This window comes from Delphinapterus leucas, chromosome 17 (genome assembly GCF_059928025.1).
Source record: "Delphinapterus leucas isolate spDelLeu-1000000601 "Yukka" chromosome 17, BTC_Dleu_Yukka2, whole genome shotgun sequence".
Lineage (NCBI taxonomy): Eukaryota > Metazoa > Chordata > Mammalia > Artiodactyla > Monodontidae > Delphinapterus > Delphinapterus leucas.
This window is the reverse complement of record NC_143145.1, coordinates 78,809,165-78,828,030: the sequence shown is the minus strand read 5'-3', so window position 1 is coordinate 78,828,030 and position 18,866 is coordinate 78,809,165. Positions and strand designations below refer to the sequence as shown.

The following is an 18,866-nucleotide window of genomic DNA, read 5'->3' as shown; positions in this document are numbered from 1 at the left end:
TGACACTAATCAAAATTGATGAGTACAAAACAACAATAATAATAGTAATAGCTCACATTTATTGTATGCTAGCCCCCTGCTAAGCACCATGCTATGCATTTTACCATATTTTGTTTAATCCTCACAACACCTCTAGGAGGTATGACTCTTAGTATCCGTATTTCACAGACAAGGAAACTGAGGCTGAAAGAATATCAATAATTTGCCCAAACCATGGAGCAGGAGGTGAAAGTGCTATATTCCCAATCAAGCCACACCCCAGGCTGACTCCAAAGTCCAAATGCACATCCTGTAGCAAATTCAGTCAGAGGAGAGAACTATACAACATCTAAAGAACATTAAAAAAAACTTTAATAAGCATAGACCTATGCATTGATCCTTGATAGAAAGATTCAACATTGTAAAGATATCAATTCTCCTTAAATTACTCTAAGTACTCAAGGCAATCCAAATCAAAAATTCTAGCAAGATTCTTTTTCTTCCTTTTTCTCTTTCTTTCATTCCCTTTTTCTCACCCTCTCTTTTATTCTTTACTTCAATCCTTCTGGTAAAATGATCCTATCGCTTATCTGGAAGAATTAAACACATGGAAAGAAGAAAATTCTGCAGAAGAGATTAATAAGGGATCTTGTCCTACCAAACACTGAAATATACACCAATGTCACAAACACAATGGGTGGTGCTCATGAACAGACAGATTAATGGAACAGAACAGGAAAGTCAAGGATAAAACCAAGTATTCAAAATGTAACAGAATCATTTCTAATCAGATTGGCAACGATAAGAAATTTGAAAATACTCAATGTCAGTGAAGGTGAAGAAAAATGTGTATTTGGACACATGGTCAGTGGAAACATAAAGGGATACAACTCTTAGAGCAATTTGCACATATACAGTATTACAATTAAAACTCTCTGACCCAGTAATCTCGCTACTAAGAAGTTTTTAAGGAAATAAATGCATACGTTAACCACAGTACTGTTGATTATAGCAAAGTCTGAAAATGACCTAAAATGTACAATAATAGAGGAACATTCGATAAACTTTGGTACATAATTAAAGTCAACTTATGTACAATCATTAAAATGTACACATGTATCTATTGAATGACGTGAAAAGATACATAAACAAGCAGATAGAAAAATATCCTGCATAATATAATCCCATGAGGAACATTATATGTGTGTCTAGTTGTGCTTATGAGAGATATGCAAAAAGAGAGATCAAAAGAACAAAAATAATGATAAAGGTAACATTTATTAAATACTTAACACTGTGGACCAAAAACATGGTAAGCACTTTAATTGCATTACTTCACTGTATCTTCACAACCACCCTATGAGGTAGGTACTACTATGGCCTTCTTTTAAGTGATGAAAAAATAGACTTAGAGATATTAGGAACTTTGTCAAGGTCACACAACTAACTACCAGTGGAGTCAGAATGGAACCTAAGCCATCCCCCACTGAGCTGTGGGGGGACCTCCACGTTCACCCCAGTGTTCATGGTGACTGTCACCGAGAGGAGTGTCTGAGAGATCCTTGTTGCTTCATTTTGTTCTGTACTGTTTGAATTTTCTGCCATGAGTATGTATCATATTCAGAGAAATCAAAGGGGTTACCCTTGTCGCAGAAATTTCAATAGGTAAACGGAGATGAACAAATTTCGAGAAAGTGAGGAGTAAAAAGGAGATGACAAAGAGGTGGAAAGTTTACAGAGTGATTGATTTTAAAAAGGGCAAAAATACCTTCAATCCATGGTGCAAGCATAGATTAGCATTAACCCTTAGGGAGACTATTAGCAATGTGATACCAAAAATGAAAACACCGGTGTCCTTTTTCCCTAGAAATCTCATTCCCAGGAACTTATCTAAAGAGATAAGGAGGCAAAGATATACAAGGACTTCATAATTATCTGCCCTTTGTTATTTGAAAGGCGTAGTGAAAAGAGCTCAGGGTTTGCAGTGAAACCTACCTGGGTGTGAACCCTGGCTTTGCCCTGTACTGGCTGTGACCCTGAACTAGTTACTCAACCCCTCTCAGCCTCAGGGTCTCCATCTCTAAAATGGAAGTAAAAGCACATGCCTCACAAGATCGTTGTGAGGATTAAATGAGATAAAATATAGCAGAGGGTCGGAAACATAAAAAAGCAGCTGTTCTTTCCCCTTCATCACTCACTAGTATGTGTCACTTAGAATGGATGTGTAAACTTTAACTGAAACTCAAGGACACATCAGATTGTTTGGTATATTCTATACAACTCTGCATCAAAGTATCATAAAACACTAAACTTAGCTTTTAAAGCTCTTCACAAGCAAACCTATGTTATACTATTCTGACACTTTCTCAACCTCAATTAGCACTACACTAATTAACAAAACTGTGTTATACACTACAGCGCGTCACATTTTTCTTCCTCCTTCCCTAATCCCTAGTGTGCTGTAAGGGTGATTGAATATCTAATTACTTCTTAATTGAATGCACATATTATACATTTTTCACTAGGTTCAAGCTTAATGCTTTCAGTCCAGAAATCAAAGTCAATGAAATTAAGTTGAAGTGGGATTTGGGCAACTATTATAATGAGAGAAGCTTTGTATTATGTCTAATTATAAGTAAATGTGGATTTTAGCATTATATCCTATGGAAATATTTCAGGTCCAGGAATGTGCCATAAGTGACTAATTTAGATGATTAATAACATTGTTATTCTTATTTACAATCTTTTATTTCTCATTATAGTGATTTAATTGCTGGGACCCACTAAATATAATCATTCTTGAAAGAAATGGTACCATTAGAGAACCACTGGCTGTGCCCATACTAAAATCAGAATGAACACTCATATTTGTGAATAATTACGTGAGTTTCTCTGCACTGTAAAGGTTACAGGACCTCTCACATGCTGCAAACACAAGAAAAACATAAATCTTGGAATACTTGGAATACAACTGGTTACATTCATCAAAAATATTCATTTATGGCAAACCATAAAAAATATTACTATCAAAATGGTGTTCCAATTCAGTTCTTACTTTACCGGGAGAGTGTTTCATGAGGTTCTTTTTTTTTTTTTTTTTTTCCCTTTTGCATTATGCAGGAGTAGGAGAACCTCTGAAGTAGGTATCTCATACAATGAAGGTTTGTTTGCTTGTTTGTTTCTAGATGTGGGGACCAATCATCTATAATAATTTAGCTGAAGACCTTTTCAGGCAGAAGACTAGATTAAATAACTTTCTGAGATCCAGTTCGACTCCATGCTTCTAAGATGCGTCTGAAAATGTTTTCTGCAGACAAGCCTTAAAGACCTTTATGTATAAAGTATAAGAATTCAGAAATTTTGCAGGCATTTAAAGAAGTACTGTGACAGAAAACAGACCCATCCAAAACCAACGTGGTTTTATTGTTTGAACAATTAATTTACTTTGAGAATGGTGTTACATAGTGGCAAATTTCTTGATTAGAGAAACCTCCATATTATCCACCAAATATTTCAGACTCTGTCCAAGATATTGGGCATTGTCTAGACTATTTCAGCTTTGTATGCTACCAAAACAAGTTTTCACTGGCATGTTTGTTTAATTAAAACTGAAGTATCATACCAGTCAGAATGGTCATCATCAAAAAGTCTACAAAAAACAAATGCTGGAGAGGGTGTGGAGAAAAAGGAACCCTCCTACACTGTTGGTGGGAATGTAAATTGGTGCAGCCACTACGGACCACAGTATGGAGGTGCCTTAAAAAACTACAAATAGAACTACCATATGACCCAGCAATCCCACTCCTGGGCATATATCCAGAGAAAACTATAATTCGAAAAGATACATGCACCCCAATGTTCATTGCAGCACTCTTTACAATAGCCAAGACATGGAAGCAACCTAAATGTCCATCAACAGAGGAATGCATAAAGAAGATGTGGTCTATGTATACAGCGGAATATTACTCAGCCATAAAAAGGACGGAAATAAGGCCATTTGCACCAATATGGATGGACCTAGAGATTATCATACTAAGTGAAGTAAGTCAGACAGAGAAAGACAAATATCATATGATATCACTTATATGTAGAATCTAAAAAAATGATACAAATGAACTTATTTACAAAACAGAAGTAGATCCACAGACATAGAAAACAAATTTATGGTTACCAAAGGGGAAAGGGGGGGGAATAAATTAGAAGTTTGGGATTAAGATATAAACACTATTATATATAAAATACTTAACCAACAGGACCTACTGTATAGCACAGGGAACTATACTCAAAGTTTTGTAATAACCTATAAGTGAAAATAATCTGAAAAAGAACAGATATACGTATAACTGAATCACTTTGCTGTACACCTGAAACTAACACAACACTGTAAATCAACTATACTTCAATTTTTAAAAAATGAAGTAGTTGAAAGAATATGGCAAATCTATTTGTACTAACATATAAATATCTCTAAGACCTATATAGTTAAATTGACAATTTTTTGGTATGGCTTTTTTTTAATACTTTAAAATACATTGTTTCTCACCCTTGTGGGTGGCATGTCAGTATCTACTTTTCCCTTACCTGGTTTCTTCTTTAACAAACCCTTTTCCCTTCTTCAGGAGATGGCTTCCATCCCTAACAAAGGGCCTGGAGCAGGTAAGTTCCTCCACTCTCAGGCCATGATCCTTCCATCACCCTCATGCCATTTCATTTCTATGCTGAGATTTCAGATCTCCTAGGTTTTATAAGTAAGCTATTTGCTATGTTTAGTTATGGTTAGTAACTAATACAAAAGAAAATGAAAATATTAAAAAGAAGGTTGATCAGGGGACTTCAGTCTTTTCATCATGTTTCTGTATTTCCTCGATAACTGCTAACATCCAGCTACGTATCAGTAGATGTAACGCAGGTCAATTTTCCAAAACCCATTCAAGACTCTGCAACTTCACAACTGAGACATTTAAGTCAGATGCCAATCACCCAACCTTCCACTGTGGATGGGAATAACGAACTACAATACCGCCACCAGCCCCCAGCGACAGATGTCACCAGTGAGTCCTGTCACCCTTTCGCACTGCACTTAGCCATGGATGCAGAATCCTTCTCAACACTCTAGACAGCTCATATCAGTCAATCAGAGTTGACGCGCAAGTTTGAGGGCTCTCTGTCACCCATGTCTTTTATTTTTACAAATCTTTCTTCAACAATCCTATGTAGAAGAGAGGGGGGTGTTCCTGCAACAGCGCAGGTGAGAGCTGATGCTAACTTTATGGGTTGTGATGGATTTGGGAGCTATCCAAAGGCGAATCTGTGAACTGGACGATAAATTGGAAATGTGAGGTGAGGTGAGGTGAGAAGTGTCAAGTATGACTTGAATTCCTAAGAAAACTGGAAGAAAGCCAAGTCTGCGAAGGACGATCATATATTCAATCTTTTATATATTGAGTGTGAGATGCCTCTGATGCATCCAAAAGAAAAGTGAGGCAAACGGTTGGGCATCCGATTCTAGAACTTAACAGAGAGACCTGGTGTCGGCAGATAAATGAGAGGGTCATCTGCCTTTGGTGGTAACAGAGGCTGTGGGTGTAGATGATCCACCTACAAAGAGAGGAGGCGCCACAGGCTGAGCCATGCGGACTCCAACAGCAAGTGGCCTCCAGGAAGGTCCCTTTGTGTGCTGGGCTTTCACAGTTCCCCGGGTCTATGATGAATCCGCTTTCCTAAGTCTCTATGAACTTCATCATGGAAAAGAGGAACTGGAAAGGACAGACAGTAAATGAGGAAGAAACTGAAATGAACGCTTCTTTGTGAACAATGGTTTCTTAATAAGTCTCAAACTGGAAAAATAAAATTTAAAAATTGGCTTGAGGAAATTACCAAAAATGAGCCTCCATAAGGAAAAAGACATAATACTACATGTTTAGAGGAGATAACCTGGTCTCGGTGATTTTCTTATGGAAAATATATGAAGTTTAAAATCATGAAATCTACTATATTTAGGGTATCATAATATATTAATGTTCAACATAAAAGCTGACCCATGACTGCAAGATGTTCTCTTTCCATCCTCCCAAACACAATTTTGTTTAAATTCATGGGTGGGGAGGGGAATAAATCATTCAGGAATTTTTACCCACAATAAATTAACCTTTCTAATAGTGAAAAAAGAAACAAAGGGCAGATATGGAAGCAGGGATTATTTTCCTTCTTTACTAATCTTGAAGAAATGTCTATACAGCTTTGATACTTTTCATTCTTGGGTTAAGAACAATTTTTGTATCACAGAATCAAAACATAATAGATGGGTTGACCACCCTTGGTATTTTGGCCTTTTCCTGAAATCATACTGAGAACCTTTAGGAAATCCATTCATTTTTGGGCAATTCTATAGGATACAGTAGATAGAAAATAGCTCTACCATCAAGCTTTCATTTCTCACCCTAACGCTGTGCATCATATTAAATTATTGGAGTGAAGTCAGTCCAAGTTCTATTGACTGAAAATATGGCTCTGAGCTTTCCATTTATCCTGAAAGGATAATAGCTTTTACCTACTTGGTCATTCAGAGTTGACATTATCCCTTTTCCACAAATCCCCTCCTTTTCCATAATGGCTTAGTCTTTTTTAACCTCCAACTCTGTTAGGTTATAAAAGGAAGCTGCTATGAAATTGATGTTAGCTATAGCATTTATTAAAGCTAAGAAGAGAACATTATTAATTGCAAAAGTATACATGGGGAAGAGTTCAGTACAGTCTGAATGTGACCAAAGACCCAAAACGGGTCTTTGCCCAAATACAAGTGTAAGTTTGACACACGGATCAGATACTTGTTTAATAACCCTCTTTTTTCTTCTTCCTTTTTTCTGTTTTTTTTTTTTTCTCCTCATCTATTTGGAGCACACATATTTTCCCCTTTTAAGGAGGGTAAGGGAGGTTACATTTTTTTTCTGGAGAAAACATTTTTTATTCATAATTATATTAATTCTATGGCTAAAATATATGTTGTTTAATCATATTGTTTTGTTCTAAACCTAAATCAACTCAAGAAACATGGTTTTATGTAAATAACAGATCTCACAGATAGATAAATTGTTAATGTAATTGGAAATAATGTTGCCAAGAAATGTAGGCTATTTATTTACCTGTTTACAGGGAGGTATTTAAAGAGCTCTGTGGCATTGGTTTTTACAGAAAATAATTATAATTAACTACAGTTACTGTAAACATGTGTGCACTTTAACAATATTTGAGTCACAGGGGAAGCAGGCAAATCTTTGAACAGTCAGCATAGCTTTCTAAAAATTGGTTAATAGTTAATGAAACAAACAGGCAAATAATCATTTCACTAGAAGGGTAGTACCAATATTATCATGCCAAGGGCAGCAAGGAAACTGGACATAAAGCTTGGTTTTATTTTGGTTTGTCATTAAGATTTGGTTCTCCTGCATCGTAAAGAAAGTTCACTGGGTAAACTGGCTCCTAGAAATCTGAACTAGCCCTGCACCTGGGTGACTTATGTGCTAACCATAGTTCATACTTCCTAAATGGTAATACAAAAAGTCACAGATAATTCATGGGAGTAATAAGTCTTGGTTATCAAAACCCTCCAGATGTCTAGACATGTCATGCAAAAATAAATGCCATTTTAAGTCCAAAAACTAAAGTTATTTTAGTAAAGCGTAGCTAAAATAAATCTGAATTATTTTGAACATTTTTTAGAGAACTATCAGAAAAAAAGGTTTTTTTTCCTTTTCAGTTCCAAGAGCTTAAATGAAACATTCATGCATTAAATTCAAAGTCTGACTGTCAAGTCATTTCACTTTAATAAAAATTTGAATTACCTGCCTTAGGGCATTATTAAATATCAAATAAAAAGCACACATCCATAAGTCTGATTTCCCGATATAATTTTTATGTAGCAGTACGACTAGATTTGTATTACACATTTCAAGATAAAAGGATCAAAAATGTATTCATAAAAGGATACAGTCAGAAGTGAAGTCGCCTTTGAAAGAATTTCTGCACCATTCTTAGGAATTTGGGGGAAAATGACCTCCTTTTAGTAATCTCAGCCACCAAGACAAGGACATAAATCCATCTTCTCTTAAAATATCTAAACTGCAATTAATCGAAGACTGAAAATTACACACTGTCCTCCTATCATACCATGAATACGAAGTACCTGAAATATACGTAATCTTCTCATAAACATTTAAGAGTGTGTGTGTGTGTGTGCGCGCGTGCAAGAGAGAGATAAAGTAGTGATGGTTACTTAGATATTTAGAGACAGGCAATTCTGGTGTAGGACCAGATATGGATCAAAAATTAAAGCCAATAATCTTATTTCATAAAAAGCGTCATTTATAGTTACCTACATTCAAACAGAGTATACCAAACCTACACTGGGGAAATTCATAAATTCATGTTCACCAACCTCACCGCCCCTCTCTGCCTGGCCCTCCAACCGGGTCGTGCCCGTAAGCCCTCCGGACCCTCACTCTGCACCCATCTCCCAGCTGTCTGGCAGCGCTCACCTCTTCTAGCTTCTACCCAACCCTCCTTAAACAGTAAAGCAAGTCATGAAACGCTGTCTATAAACCGCCACCTCCTTCCTTCCTGTGATAGCACAAAGTGTCCGTTCCCATAACAGCAGTCAGTCTCCACGTGTGCCGAGGGCCCCATCCCCTGGCAACTTTTCAGGGACTTCACTGCTAGGACTAGCCCCTCGAGAAACAGCACCTTCAGCCCTGCCCATCCACTGGCTCATTCCCCCTCCCCCCGCCACACACATACAGAAAAGTTTTACTACTTCTTTTGTTTAAAAAAAAAAGTCTCATTCCCACCACAAAAAAGGAAATGATATATATGGGACATGACAGAGATGTTAGCCAACGCTAAGGTGGGAATCATATTGTAATATAAAAATGGATCAAATCAAAACACACATCGGACACCTTAAACTTACACACGCTTGTCTGAAGCTGCCACCACAAGGTATCTCCACCCCCTCCCTTCATGCCCAACTTCTGCCCACAGCAACCGCCTCCCTCGTCCTCCTGCCACCCTGAGTGCCAGCGTGGCAACGCTCCCTAACCTCTGTCCTGCAGTGCTTACAACAAGGGGCCCCCAGGCAGGTTGCTTGGGTCCAACTTCCAGTTCCGCTGCCCAATGGCTTTGAGCAGATGACCTAACTTCTCTGTGCTTTGGTTAACTGGTCATAAAGCATCCCGTAAGATTTTATGAACATCCGAGGTCATCCCCATGTAGCATGACAACATTATACGTACACACTTGTATGTATAAAATCTCTATGCCCACGACCCCCGCATTCTGTTCAAACCCCTTTTCTGATCTCCGCTCTCGAAATTCCAGCTTCCTTCACGCCAGGCCCACTGTTGTGACTGACAAGCCTCTCTCAGTCCCCTCCCGCTCTCCATCTCAGACAGAGTCTCTTCCGGCTTCCCTCTTGTCACGCAATGGCACTCTAGCCACAGTTTCTAAAGCCCCAAACCCCGGGTGTTATCTTTGATATTTCCATCTCCCCCCACCCTCATCCAATTTATCCCTAGATATCACTTTCCAAGACCCTTTCACATATGTCAGCTTCTCTCCATCTGCACTGCTCCTAGGCTGGTATCCATGCCTGCATGCCTTTCACCTTGGCTACCCAGTGGACCTCTAAAATATCCTTCCACCGCCACAGCCTGGCCCACAATAATCTGATCCATTTGTTCTCCAGCCACTGTGATCTCCTGAGAAGGCCACTCCCCTGAGAACGCTTGGATCTCAGCACACTGACGATGAAATAAAGATGTCTTAACACGGCTGCCGAGGCCCTCTAAGTCATGGGGTCCTGCCTGACCTTCCCTTTTCATTTCCATACCCCAGACTCCCAAGGCTTCTTTCGGGTGCATCAATGCATCAAATTTTTATCACCTCCACAGAGACTGGGCCCTCGGGGTCTCTGCAAAAGATATTCCCTCTATCTGAAATCTCCTTCACTCCATTTCTTGGTTCTTTTCATTCATGGAATTTATTAACTGTGTATTTTTTAACATCTTTATTGGAGCATAATTGCTTTACAGGGTTGTGTTAGTTTCTGCTGTATTACAAACTGAATCAGCTATATGCATACATATATCCCCATATCCCCTCCCTCTTGCGTCTCCCTCCCACCCTCCTTATCCCACCCCTCTAGGTGGTCACAAAGCACGGAGCTGATCTCCCTGTGCCAGAAGTGTTTGTTTCTCCATTGTCAGGTTCCCCATCTTAGACTCTAGCTTTTATGAGGGCAGAGACCACATCTGTTCTTCTCATCTCTGTATACACAGAACCAATCACGTAGTAGGTGCTCAATAATGATTTCTGACTGAATATTATTTTAATTCTTTAGCTCATCTGTTATAAGGCTCAGCTTAAAGCGCTCTGGGATGTTCTCCATGGTTAACATATATGAATTACTGAAAGTCCCTTCTCATTCCTGCCACAGGTGACTTTGCCTGCCCGCATCATCATCCCCATCACCTCGTCATCTGCCGGCTGACACAGAAACGGAGAAGGAACGAAGGGCTGGAACACAGCTGGCTGATACAGGACACACGTAAGTTCTAAGGAATTTCTTGTTACGTGCCATGATGGATTCAAAGTAAACTCAACACGTTTCAACCCTTAAGAAGCTTGAAATCTGACACAGGAAATAAGAAATATACGAATAGCTAATTGGAAGAAAAAATGTGAAACAAGAGGTACGATATAAGGGACAAGGAGAGAATTCCTGCTGAGGACCGTATGAATTCCTGCTGAGGACCGTATGCAAGTTGGGCCCCTAGTCGGCTAGGGTTTCAACGAGCAAAAGGAAAGGGGGGAAGGGCTGGGTGAGCAAAGCACATTCACAGAAGAGAAAAGACAGATTGGCTGGAGTACTGGGTACATCAGTAGAGTAATAATAGAGGGGCAAGAAAACTGGAGAGGGAAACACATGGACAATGTGATCACCCTTTAAAATTCCTATATCAGCTGTCTGGCTCATGAGACTGTGAGCTCCCTGAGGCCAGAGATTTCTGTTCCTCTGTGACTCCCCGGTCCATTGTACCCTTCACACGGGATGACAGTACATACTCTTAACGGTCCATTAAACAGTCAGAGCTCTGACCTGACTCCTAGGAAACTGTTCCAACAGATGCTTCCCTCTTACGAGAAGCAGTGGTTTCCCAGCAACACACACTGACCTAGGTACACGCCCTTGGGCAACCTACAAGGTGAAGAAGTAACCCAGTACAGAGGCATTTATGTATATTTTATCTTTTCCATGTTTGTGATGTTTTACTTTGTTAGTCCTTAAGGGTAAGGAATACAAACACTGAATTCGATATATTAAAATGTACAGATTAGGTTTTAATCAGTACAGAAACATCCTACACTCAGATAATTAGCAAGGGCTTCTTGATCTATCGAATAAAAGCACTTCCATAGGACAAGTGTTTTCATTCATGCCAGATCTGCCCTCACCTACCCACCCCGATAAACAAGACGACCAAATCTGCACTGAACAACAAGGGCCACTTTGAGGCTCAACAGGTCCCCCAGTCCCTTCCCTTACGCTCCCCCATCAATAGGAGGTGACAGCTGCGGTTTCAAGGGTGCGACAACATAGTAAAGTACCGAAGAGGTACTTGCATGTCACTGTTCCCCTGCCTCAGGCACCTTCCCTTATGAAAGCCGATATTAGAGCAAAACTCAGAATGAAAGGCTGCTCTGCTCGAAAACATAAGGACTGTAGATTTCTGTCCAACACGGCATGAAATTTTTACGAACCACCTGACTTGTGATTAATGGGGCTTGAGAATGTGTCCTAGATTTAAATGAAGTGCGTTGACAATGAGAGTCGCTTTGGTGTGACAGGCTCAGCTGTGTGTGCCTCATTTTCCTTGCTTAATCCGAACATACCCAGATGAAGACGCACCGGCTTCTGCTCTCTTCAGCTACTGAAACGCGGCTCTAATGACTCTGTCACTGAGTGGCTGAGTGGGTCTAAAATTGTCTCCCAAAATCCCATCACAGCCTTCCACAAGCTCTGCCCCTTTGGCATGTGTCCTCAGCCTTCGAAATTCTTCAATCTGAAAATAAAAGCAGAACAAAACAGATTAGCCACTTACCGGCCATGAACAAGACTGCAGTTTCATCAATGGCTTAAAATATGCATAAATTATAAGAATTTAGAAAGAGAATTAAAATTAAACTTCAAAGAGAGAAAAAGAACTTCATCCTTCCAGACCTAAGACATTAGACGCAACCCCTGCAAGAAGAATGAAGACTGCAGAAGCAGGGATGAAGGTCTGCAGACAACCCAAACTGCCATGGAAACCTGCTGGATCTGTTTGTACAAAAATGATACACACTTCTCTCAAGAAGCTCTTATGGCCGCCTGTGACATGATGAGAGAAAGTGAACAAATGAAGCAGTGTTCTGAAATGCTTCCCAAGTATCTCTTTAAGTAATGAATTCTGGTGTTACTGTATGCTAACACTGACCAGATGTTAAATGTATCAGATGGAGGTTTTTTCATCAAAAGACTCCCTTTGATGTTTGTCTAGCCCTCTGGAGAGCACAGGTCCAAAGAGTGCCTCTGATTTTCCAAAAGTTTAAGCCCATCATCCTCCCTTGGCAAGAGCGATTTTCAAGTTCATCTCCCTTTTCAGGAGGCCTCCCCAGATACCGCGGTTTCCTGTTACACACGAAGAGGTTGCCACAGTCCCACGGGACCGTTCCCATCAAGGGCACTGCAGTTTCCCTGGCTTGCCGGGTCTGCACCTCCTAAGAACCCATAGTCTGCCAGACACAACCCTCTGGGAAGTGTCTGAACAACCAGTAAACATGTGATAAGCATTCGCCAGGCTCACTGCCATCTAGCAGTTGACTTACCTCTGTTAAGTCGTGGTCTGTTATTTCATTTAAATGCCCCATAAAATCACATGCCACAGATATTCTTCCTTCCTTATACAAAAGGAGAAACTGAGGCCACATGGGTTAAGGAAGTTTCCAGATTAGCCGGGTCTGACAATGCCAAGTCCAGCTGCTCCTTTCCCAGCTTCACAGCCACCTCTTCAGAAATTCTAGTCATCAGTAGACCCTACATCTGGCACTTATCCCAGGATGTTGAGCAAGTGTGATCTGAACAGCATCGATCCACCAAAAGTTCACCATCTGTGAATCAGAGGCTTCTGCCTACAAAGGTTCAAACAGCACACCCACAGACTTCTCCCAATCATGCGAGAGATTAACTAATTCAGGGTTCGAATAAAAGTCTAGAGACCCCTAGACTTTAGGGGACCCATGAAACTCCTGAATGACTTGTAAAAATTTCCCTGTGTAGTAGTTTCTTAAGAAGAGGTTCCTGACTCCAAAAGAGTTGAACCTCACAAGATTCAAACCATTCATATATGCGTCGGAAAACAAGAGTTGGGGAAAATTAAGTGGCTTGTTAGATCAGAACCCAGGTTAGAAATCTGACTTCTGATGTTCTATTTTTCCATGTCTTCAAATACTGTTTGATTTCACTCAATGGGATAAGCCTGATCCAACTAGAACTGTCCTGTTTTTTAAAATAACGGCCACGTGCTGTATTTATATAGAAGTGCCGGTCAGCTAAGACATCAGCTGTTTGATCTACATAATGGTCTTCCACTAGACCGTCACAGGGTCTTAGAGGGGGGAATATGGCAGCACCCATATTGCTTGCTGCATCTGAAAAATGTCTAGAGCCACGGCGGCAGGAGAGTCCCCCGTAAAACACATCTCTCTGAAATGCCAATTTTTCTGAAGTAACCACCGCTCGGAACCCTTTAGTCACTTCAAATGGTTTCAAGTACGCACTGCGTTATCTCATGCTGAAATGAGACAGAGTGAGAAAGGAACAGAATAATAGTCCAGGATAAAAGTCTTCAGCAAAACTCAAATGTCATGGCTGTACAGAGACTATCGTATCACATATATCAGGATGTACGATTTCATCGATTTTTAATGCTACTCTACTTAAACATGGTATTTGTTTTTAGCCAATTTGAAAGAGACGGATGGAAAGGACAGAGCTCCAACACTTCAGAGACAAGTCCTCACCTTCTGAAGGTAGCAGAGCTGAGCAGCCACTCTCCTCTGAACCCGGGTGGCACGCCAGTGGGTCTCAGACATTTACTGCGACCTCCTTATTGCAGGACCCCGATGATTCACTCAAAGTTCTGCTTTCTTCATGTGTGCATTTAAAGGGCTAATTTCTAGGGTCTGAGGTTTGGCACTCATTAATTTCAGTAGTTCCCGAGGTCCTGCGCACATCCTATAATAGACTTATTTTGACTTACAGTTCATGTCATCATGTTAGAAGAGAAAAATAACACATAAAAGTCGGCGTTCTCATCTTATTCTCTTTCATCACCAGGCGATGAGCCATGAATTAGAGGAACTGAATTCCTTGTGGTAGTAGTTAAATAGAGGGAACAAAGCAAATTGTGCTTAAATAGTCCATATATGTGTATATATAATGAGATTTCATATATATATATACACACACACACACACACACACACATATCTCTCCACCTTTCATGTACTGAACCTTGTTGTTCTGGTTTCATTTTCTTCAACCCCATTATCTAACTTTCTTTCTAAAATCACTGCTCTCTCTTCCTGACCTTTCATCCCTAAAACAACCCTCATTCTGTCACTGATCAGTCCTTAATCTGATCTTTTTTTTTTTTTGAGGAAGAGCTTAGAGAAAAGAACTTTCTTTCCCCAGGAACACTGATGTAAACTTGCCTATCATCCCAAATCCCCAGCTCTGGGCTCGGCCAGTCGTCCCATCATTAGGATAAGTTACTAAGGAGCCACACAGATCGAAACTTACTCGAGACGTAGAGATTACAGAGCTCGTGACTCCACGGGAAGTGCTCTGTATCATGGAAGATGCTGAAGAAATACAAACTTTCTCACAAATCCCTAAAAATAGCGCGTTTTAAGAAAGGAAAGAGGGAGTCTCCCAGGAGCAAGAGAAAGTCCTAGAGTTACACTGCTTAAGGACAGCAGCCGCCAGCCAGCCCCGTGTGGCCGCCAAGCATTCGAAATGTTGTTAGTCTGAACTGAGATGTACTGGAAACGTAGGATTCATACACACAAAGTCAGACTTCGTATGAAAATAAGGATGTGAAAAATCTCATCAATGGTCTGTTACACTGATTACACGTTAAAATGATATTTTTGATTCACTGGGTTGAAACAGACTACCTGAATTAACTTCACCTGTTTATTTTGACTTTTTTTACTGTGGCTACTAGACAATTTTCTCTCACATATGCGGCTCACGTGGTGTTTCCATTGGACAGGACTGGTCTAGTGCCGCCCAGCACACCAGCCTTCAGGCACTCAGCGTTCTGGGGTTAAGACTGCTGACCTCAATTAGCTGGGGACATAAATGCAGGTAGATGAGAAACAGTGGTTCTCAAAGTGTGCTTCCTGGAATAAGTGCCCCAGACCCACCAAATCAGCAACTCTGGGGTGCGGCCCAGCAGTCTGTGTCTTTTTGTTTGTTTTGTTTTGTTTTGTTTTGCGGTACGCGGGCCTCTCACTGTTGTGGCCTCTCCCGCTGCGGAGCACAGGCTCCGGACGCGCAGGCCCAGCGGCCATGGCTCACGGGCCCTGCCGCTCCGCGGCATGTGGGATCTTCCCGGACCGGGGCACGAACCCGCGCCCCCTGCATCGGCAGGCGGACCCCCAACCACTGCGCCACCAGGGAAGCCCCAGCAGTATGTGTTTTAATATGCCCTCCCGGGGGGGATTCTGTTGCACACTCAAATTAGAGAAACACGGACACAGAAGAAAACGCACAACAAATGTTCCACATCGCTTGGACTCATCTTCAAACGTAACCGTGCTGGGGTCCCACAGCATCCTGGTCTGCAGGGTTAATGGCCACTCAAATCCCACATGGAGCATAAAAAACGCGTGCTCCTCAGAGGTCCAAGGCCAGACGGGCTCCCAGACCCCACAGGCCACAAGCATCTGTGCTAGAAATCGGGCTAGGAAGAGTCCCACTTTTCAATCCACAGGAAGTCAGAAATGGGGAAGGATGAAGAAGAGGCAGGATTGGGAGGAAACAAAATTTAAGATGGTTTTCCGAGTTCTAACGGGCATATATCCACACGGTGAAAACCAATAACGACATCCATATTCCTCTGTTTCACTGGCGTTACTTGAAGTTGAAAGAGAAAGGACTAAACAAAGACAGACACATCTAATTTGGGAAAAGTAGGTAAGTTAAGAAATAGAAACAGATGAGTAAGAGGAACGTGCAGAAAAAGTGGGGAGAAAAAAGACAGGAAAATGAGAGTAAAACTGAAGAATCATTTGTGTGTGTGTGTGTGCACATGCTCACATATTTGTACATGTGCCATTATATCAGAATACCACGTGTGATCAATTCTGAATAGTGTTCACATTTTAAGGTCACTGTGAAATCAGAATGTGTCTTACAATTTCCATTGTCAGATTTGATTAAATTTGGTATTTTTATTCCGCTCTTAGAATCCCATTTCCAAACATAACAATCCAGCTGAGGGAATTCCCTGGTAGTCCAGTGGTTAGGACTCTGTGCTTTCACTGCTGTGGCCTGGGTTCAATCCCTGGTCAGGGAACTATGCCTCACAGTGCAGCCATAAAAAACCAAAAACAAACAAAAACAAAAAACAATCCAGCTGAAAAAAAAAAATTTTTTTTTTCACTTCGGCTTCCTAAATGCTTTAGACCACTGTTTATCTTACAGTAATTTAACGGCTACAGATCATTTTTAAATGTTTTAAATGACACTCATCCAAATCCATCCAATTGTGTGGGTTTTTTCCCCTAGCATAGGGTGTGCTAACCAGGAATAACATGAAAAAGTCAACCAATCAGGAGCTTCCAGTCCCAGATGCTAGAATTCTTAGTGCCCAGGAAGATGCAAATGGTCCACGACAGGATTAGCTGTCAACACCACACTTCAGCCGCTGACTCCTTCTCCCCCGCCCCACCTCCAGCAGCTGTGCATTTCCTAGGAAAGCATTATGATCTAGAGCTTTTTCCTTAATTACATTGCAAGTGCAGACACTATTATACTGTGACAGATGACGCATTTCAAGATACAATTGTTTCTACAATAATATCCAGCTGCTTTATTACATGTTACGCCTATAAGAGGACACATGATTTTTTCAATACAAAGTTTTCTATTTCTCAATATAATCAACTTAGTAGCCACTCCACCTGCCATTTGCTATTTTCTGTATCAATCCTCTGTCCCTCTCTTTCTGCGTCCTTCTCTATATCTCTCTGCTCCTCTTTAAGTACAACAGGATGAGGCTTCTCAATTTTTCTTGGTTTTGATTCTAGAATCACATCCTCTCTCTTGGGTTCCTTTTGTTTGTACTGCCCTCTCTGGACCTTCTCTATTTTGGGCTCTGCCTTCTATGAAATTATATGAGCAGCAACAGTGAAACATTCAAGTCAAGGACAGACTGATTTATATTCTCTTAAAATTATAATTTTTTCCTAAATCACTCTAAATTCCATTTTAATTTACGTGTGTGTGCGTGTGTGTCCATTTCAACATTCCTGCCCTCTGAACAGATGCTATAATGGAGCTCTGTGCTAACAGAACCTACATCTTTTTTCTTGAAAAGCCACAGCGAACTGGAAAGTCGTCTATTTCCAAGAGCAGTTGGGATTATTCCTTCCAATGGACATTCCTTTGCCTCTGGCTCCCTTTGAGGAAGATACAGCTTATTTCCCAATAATTGAGGAGCATCACTTAGTGGGTTAGGGCTAGACTTTGTCACTGGCCTTACTCAAAGGGACAATACAAAGCAAGGCTCCCTTTGAAGACAGCGAGACTGAAAGGCATGATGATTTGTCTCTGGGTTTTCGCATAGCATACTGGTCGACGTGGAAGTAAAACATCCTAGTTCACATTTACAGACTGTCAGTTAACATTCCCCATACCGTGCTAGCAAGGGAATCCTTAATGGAATTCTAAGTGGAACTGAGAATTTTCTTTTCTGTGGCTCAGCAAGGTTAATTCGAACTGACTTGCAATAAATAGACATTTATTGTGGTTATAGAGAAAAATTTTATTTTTCACTAAAAGATTTGACCTATTTTTAGAAAATTACCTTTAAACTGCTGAACAAATGTGACTGTAGACCCCGAGCTCCTTCTACTACTTCTGCCAGTCTCCTCTCCTTGTGACTAATGTCAGTTAAAACTTTTACCCTTGGTCCCCTTCTCCTTTCAGCTCAACACTCCAGGGAAACATCTCACTTCAGTTAACAATTCAGTTAATTGGCAATGATGGTCCTTGTTCGTGAATCTTGTTTGCATGATGGCAACTCTGAAAAGAAATGAAGGCTTTCTCCATGGTAGAGCCTCAAGGCAAACTGGTTGGATGGGCTGGGGTGTTGACCTGGAACACCGAGTGCAGCATAACGGAAGGGATGGTGGAGGAATACTACTGGAGAAGAGAAGCCAAAGCTCAGCAACAGAGAAGTGTCAATACCAGGATCCACCAGTGAACACACAAGACCAAGAAACAGGAGTCAAGGGTGAGAACCCAGCAGCGGCATCTGGGCACGTGTTTATACAGCGTAGTTATTTTCTACCTGGGTGGGCAGCATGCATCCTATTTAAATTCTCTGTAGCATTTGTCACTATTAACCTTTCTTCTCCACATCTTGGAGATACTCTCTCCTGTCCTGGACTCACTCCCTCCTGGCTGTTCCCAAGGCCCTTGGGCAAGTCCCTAGTTCCCTATGTGGTGCCACCTCCTCTACCTACACTGGGGTTTTGCACTCAGCTGGGCTATCTTGCCTC

The 18,866-nt window shown here is 40.9% G+C and overlaps 1 protein-coding gene across 1 annotated transcript in view; it reads right to left on the bottom strand.

Annotated features, from left to right (window-relative positions):
• Window positions 1–18,866, bottom strand: part of CA8 (carbonic anhydrase 8 (inactive)) — a 266,760-nt gene that overhangs the window by 61,976 nt on the left and 185,918 nt on the right. Inside the window, exon 13 of the mRNA XM_089899127.1 lies at window positions 11,926–12,095. Coding sequence (XP_089755253.1) covers window positions 11,961–12,095 — 135 coding nt within the window. The 3' untranslated portion in view covers window positions 11,926–11,960. The remainder of the gene's footprint in view (window positions 1–11,925; window positions 12,096–18,866) is intronic.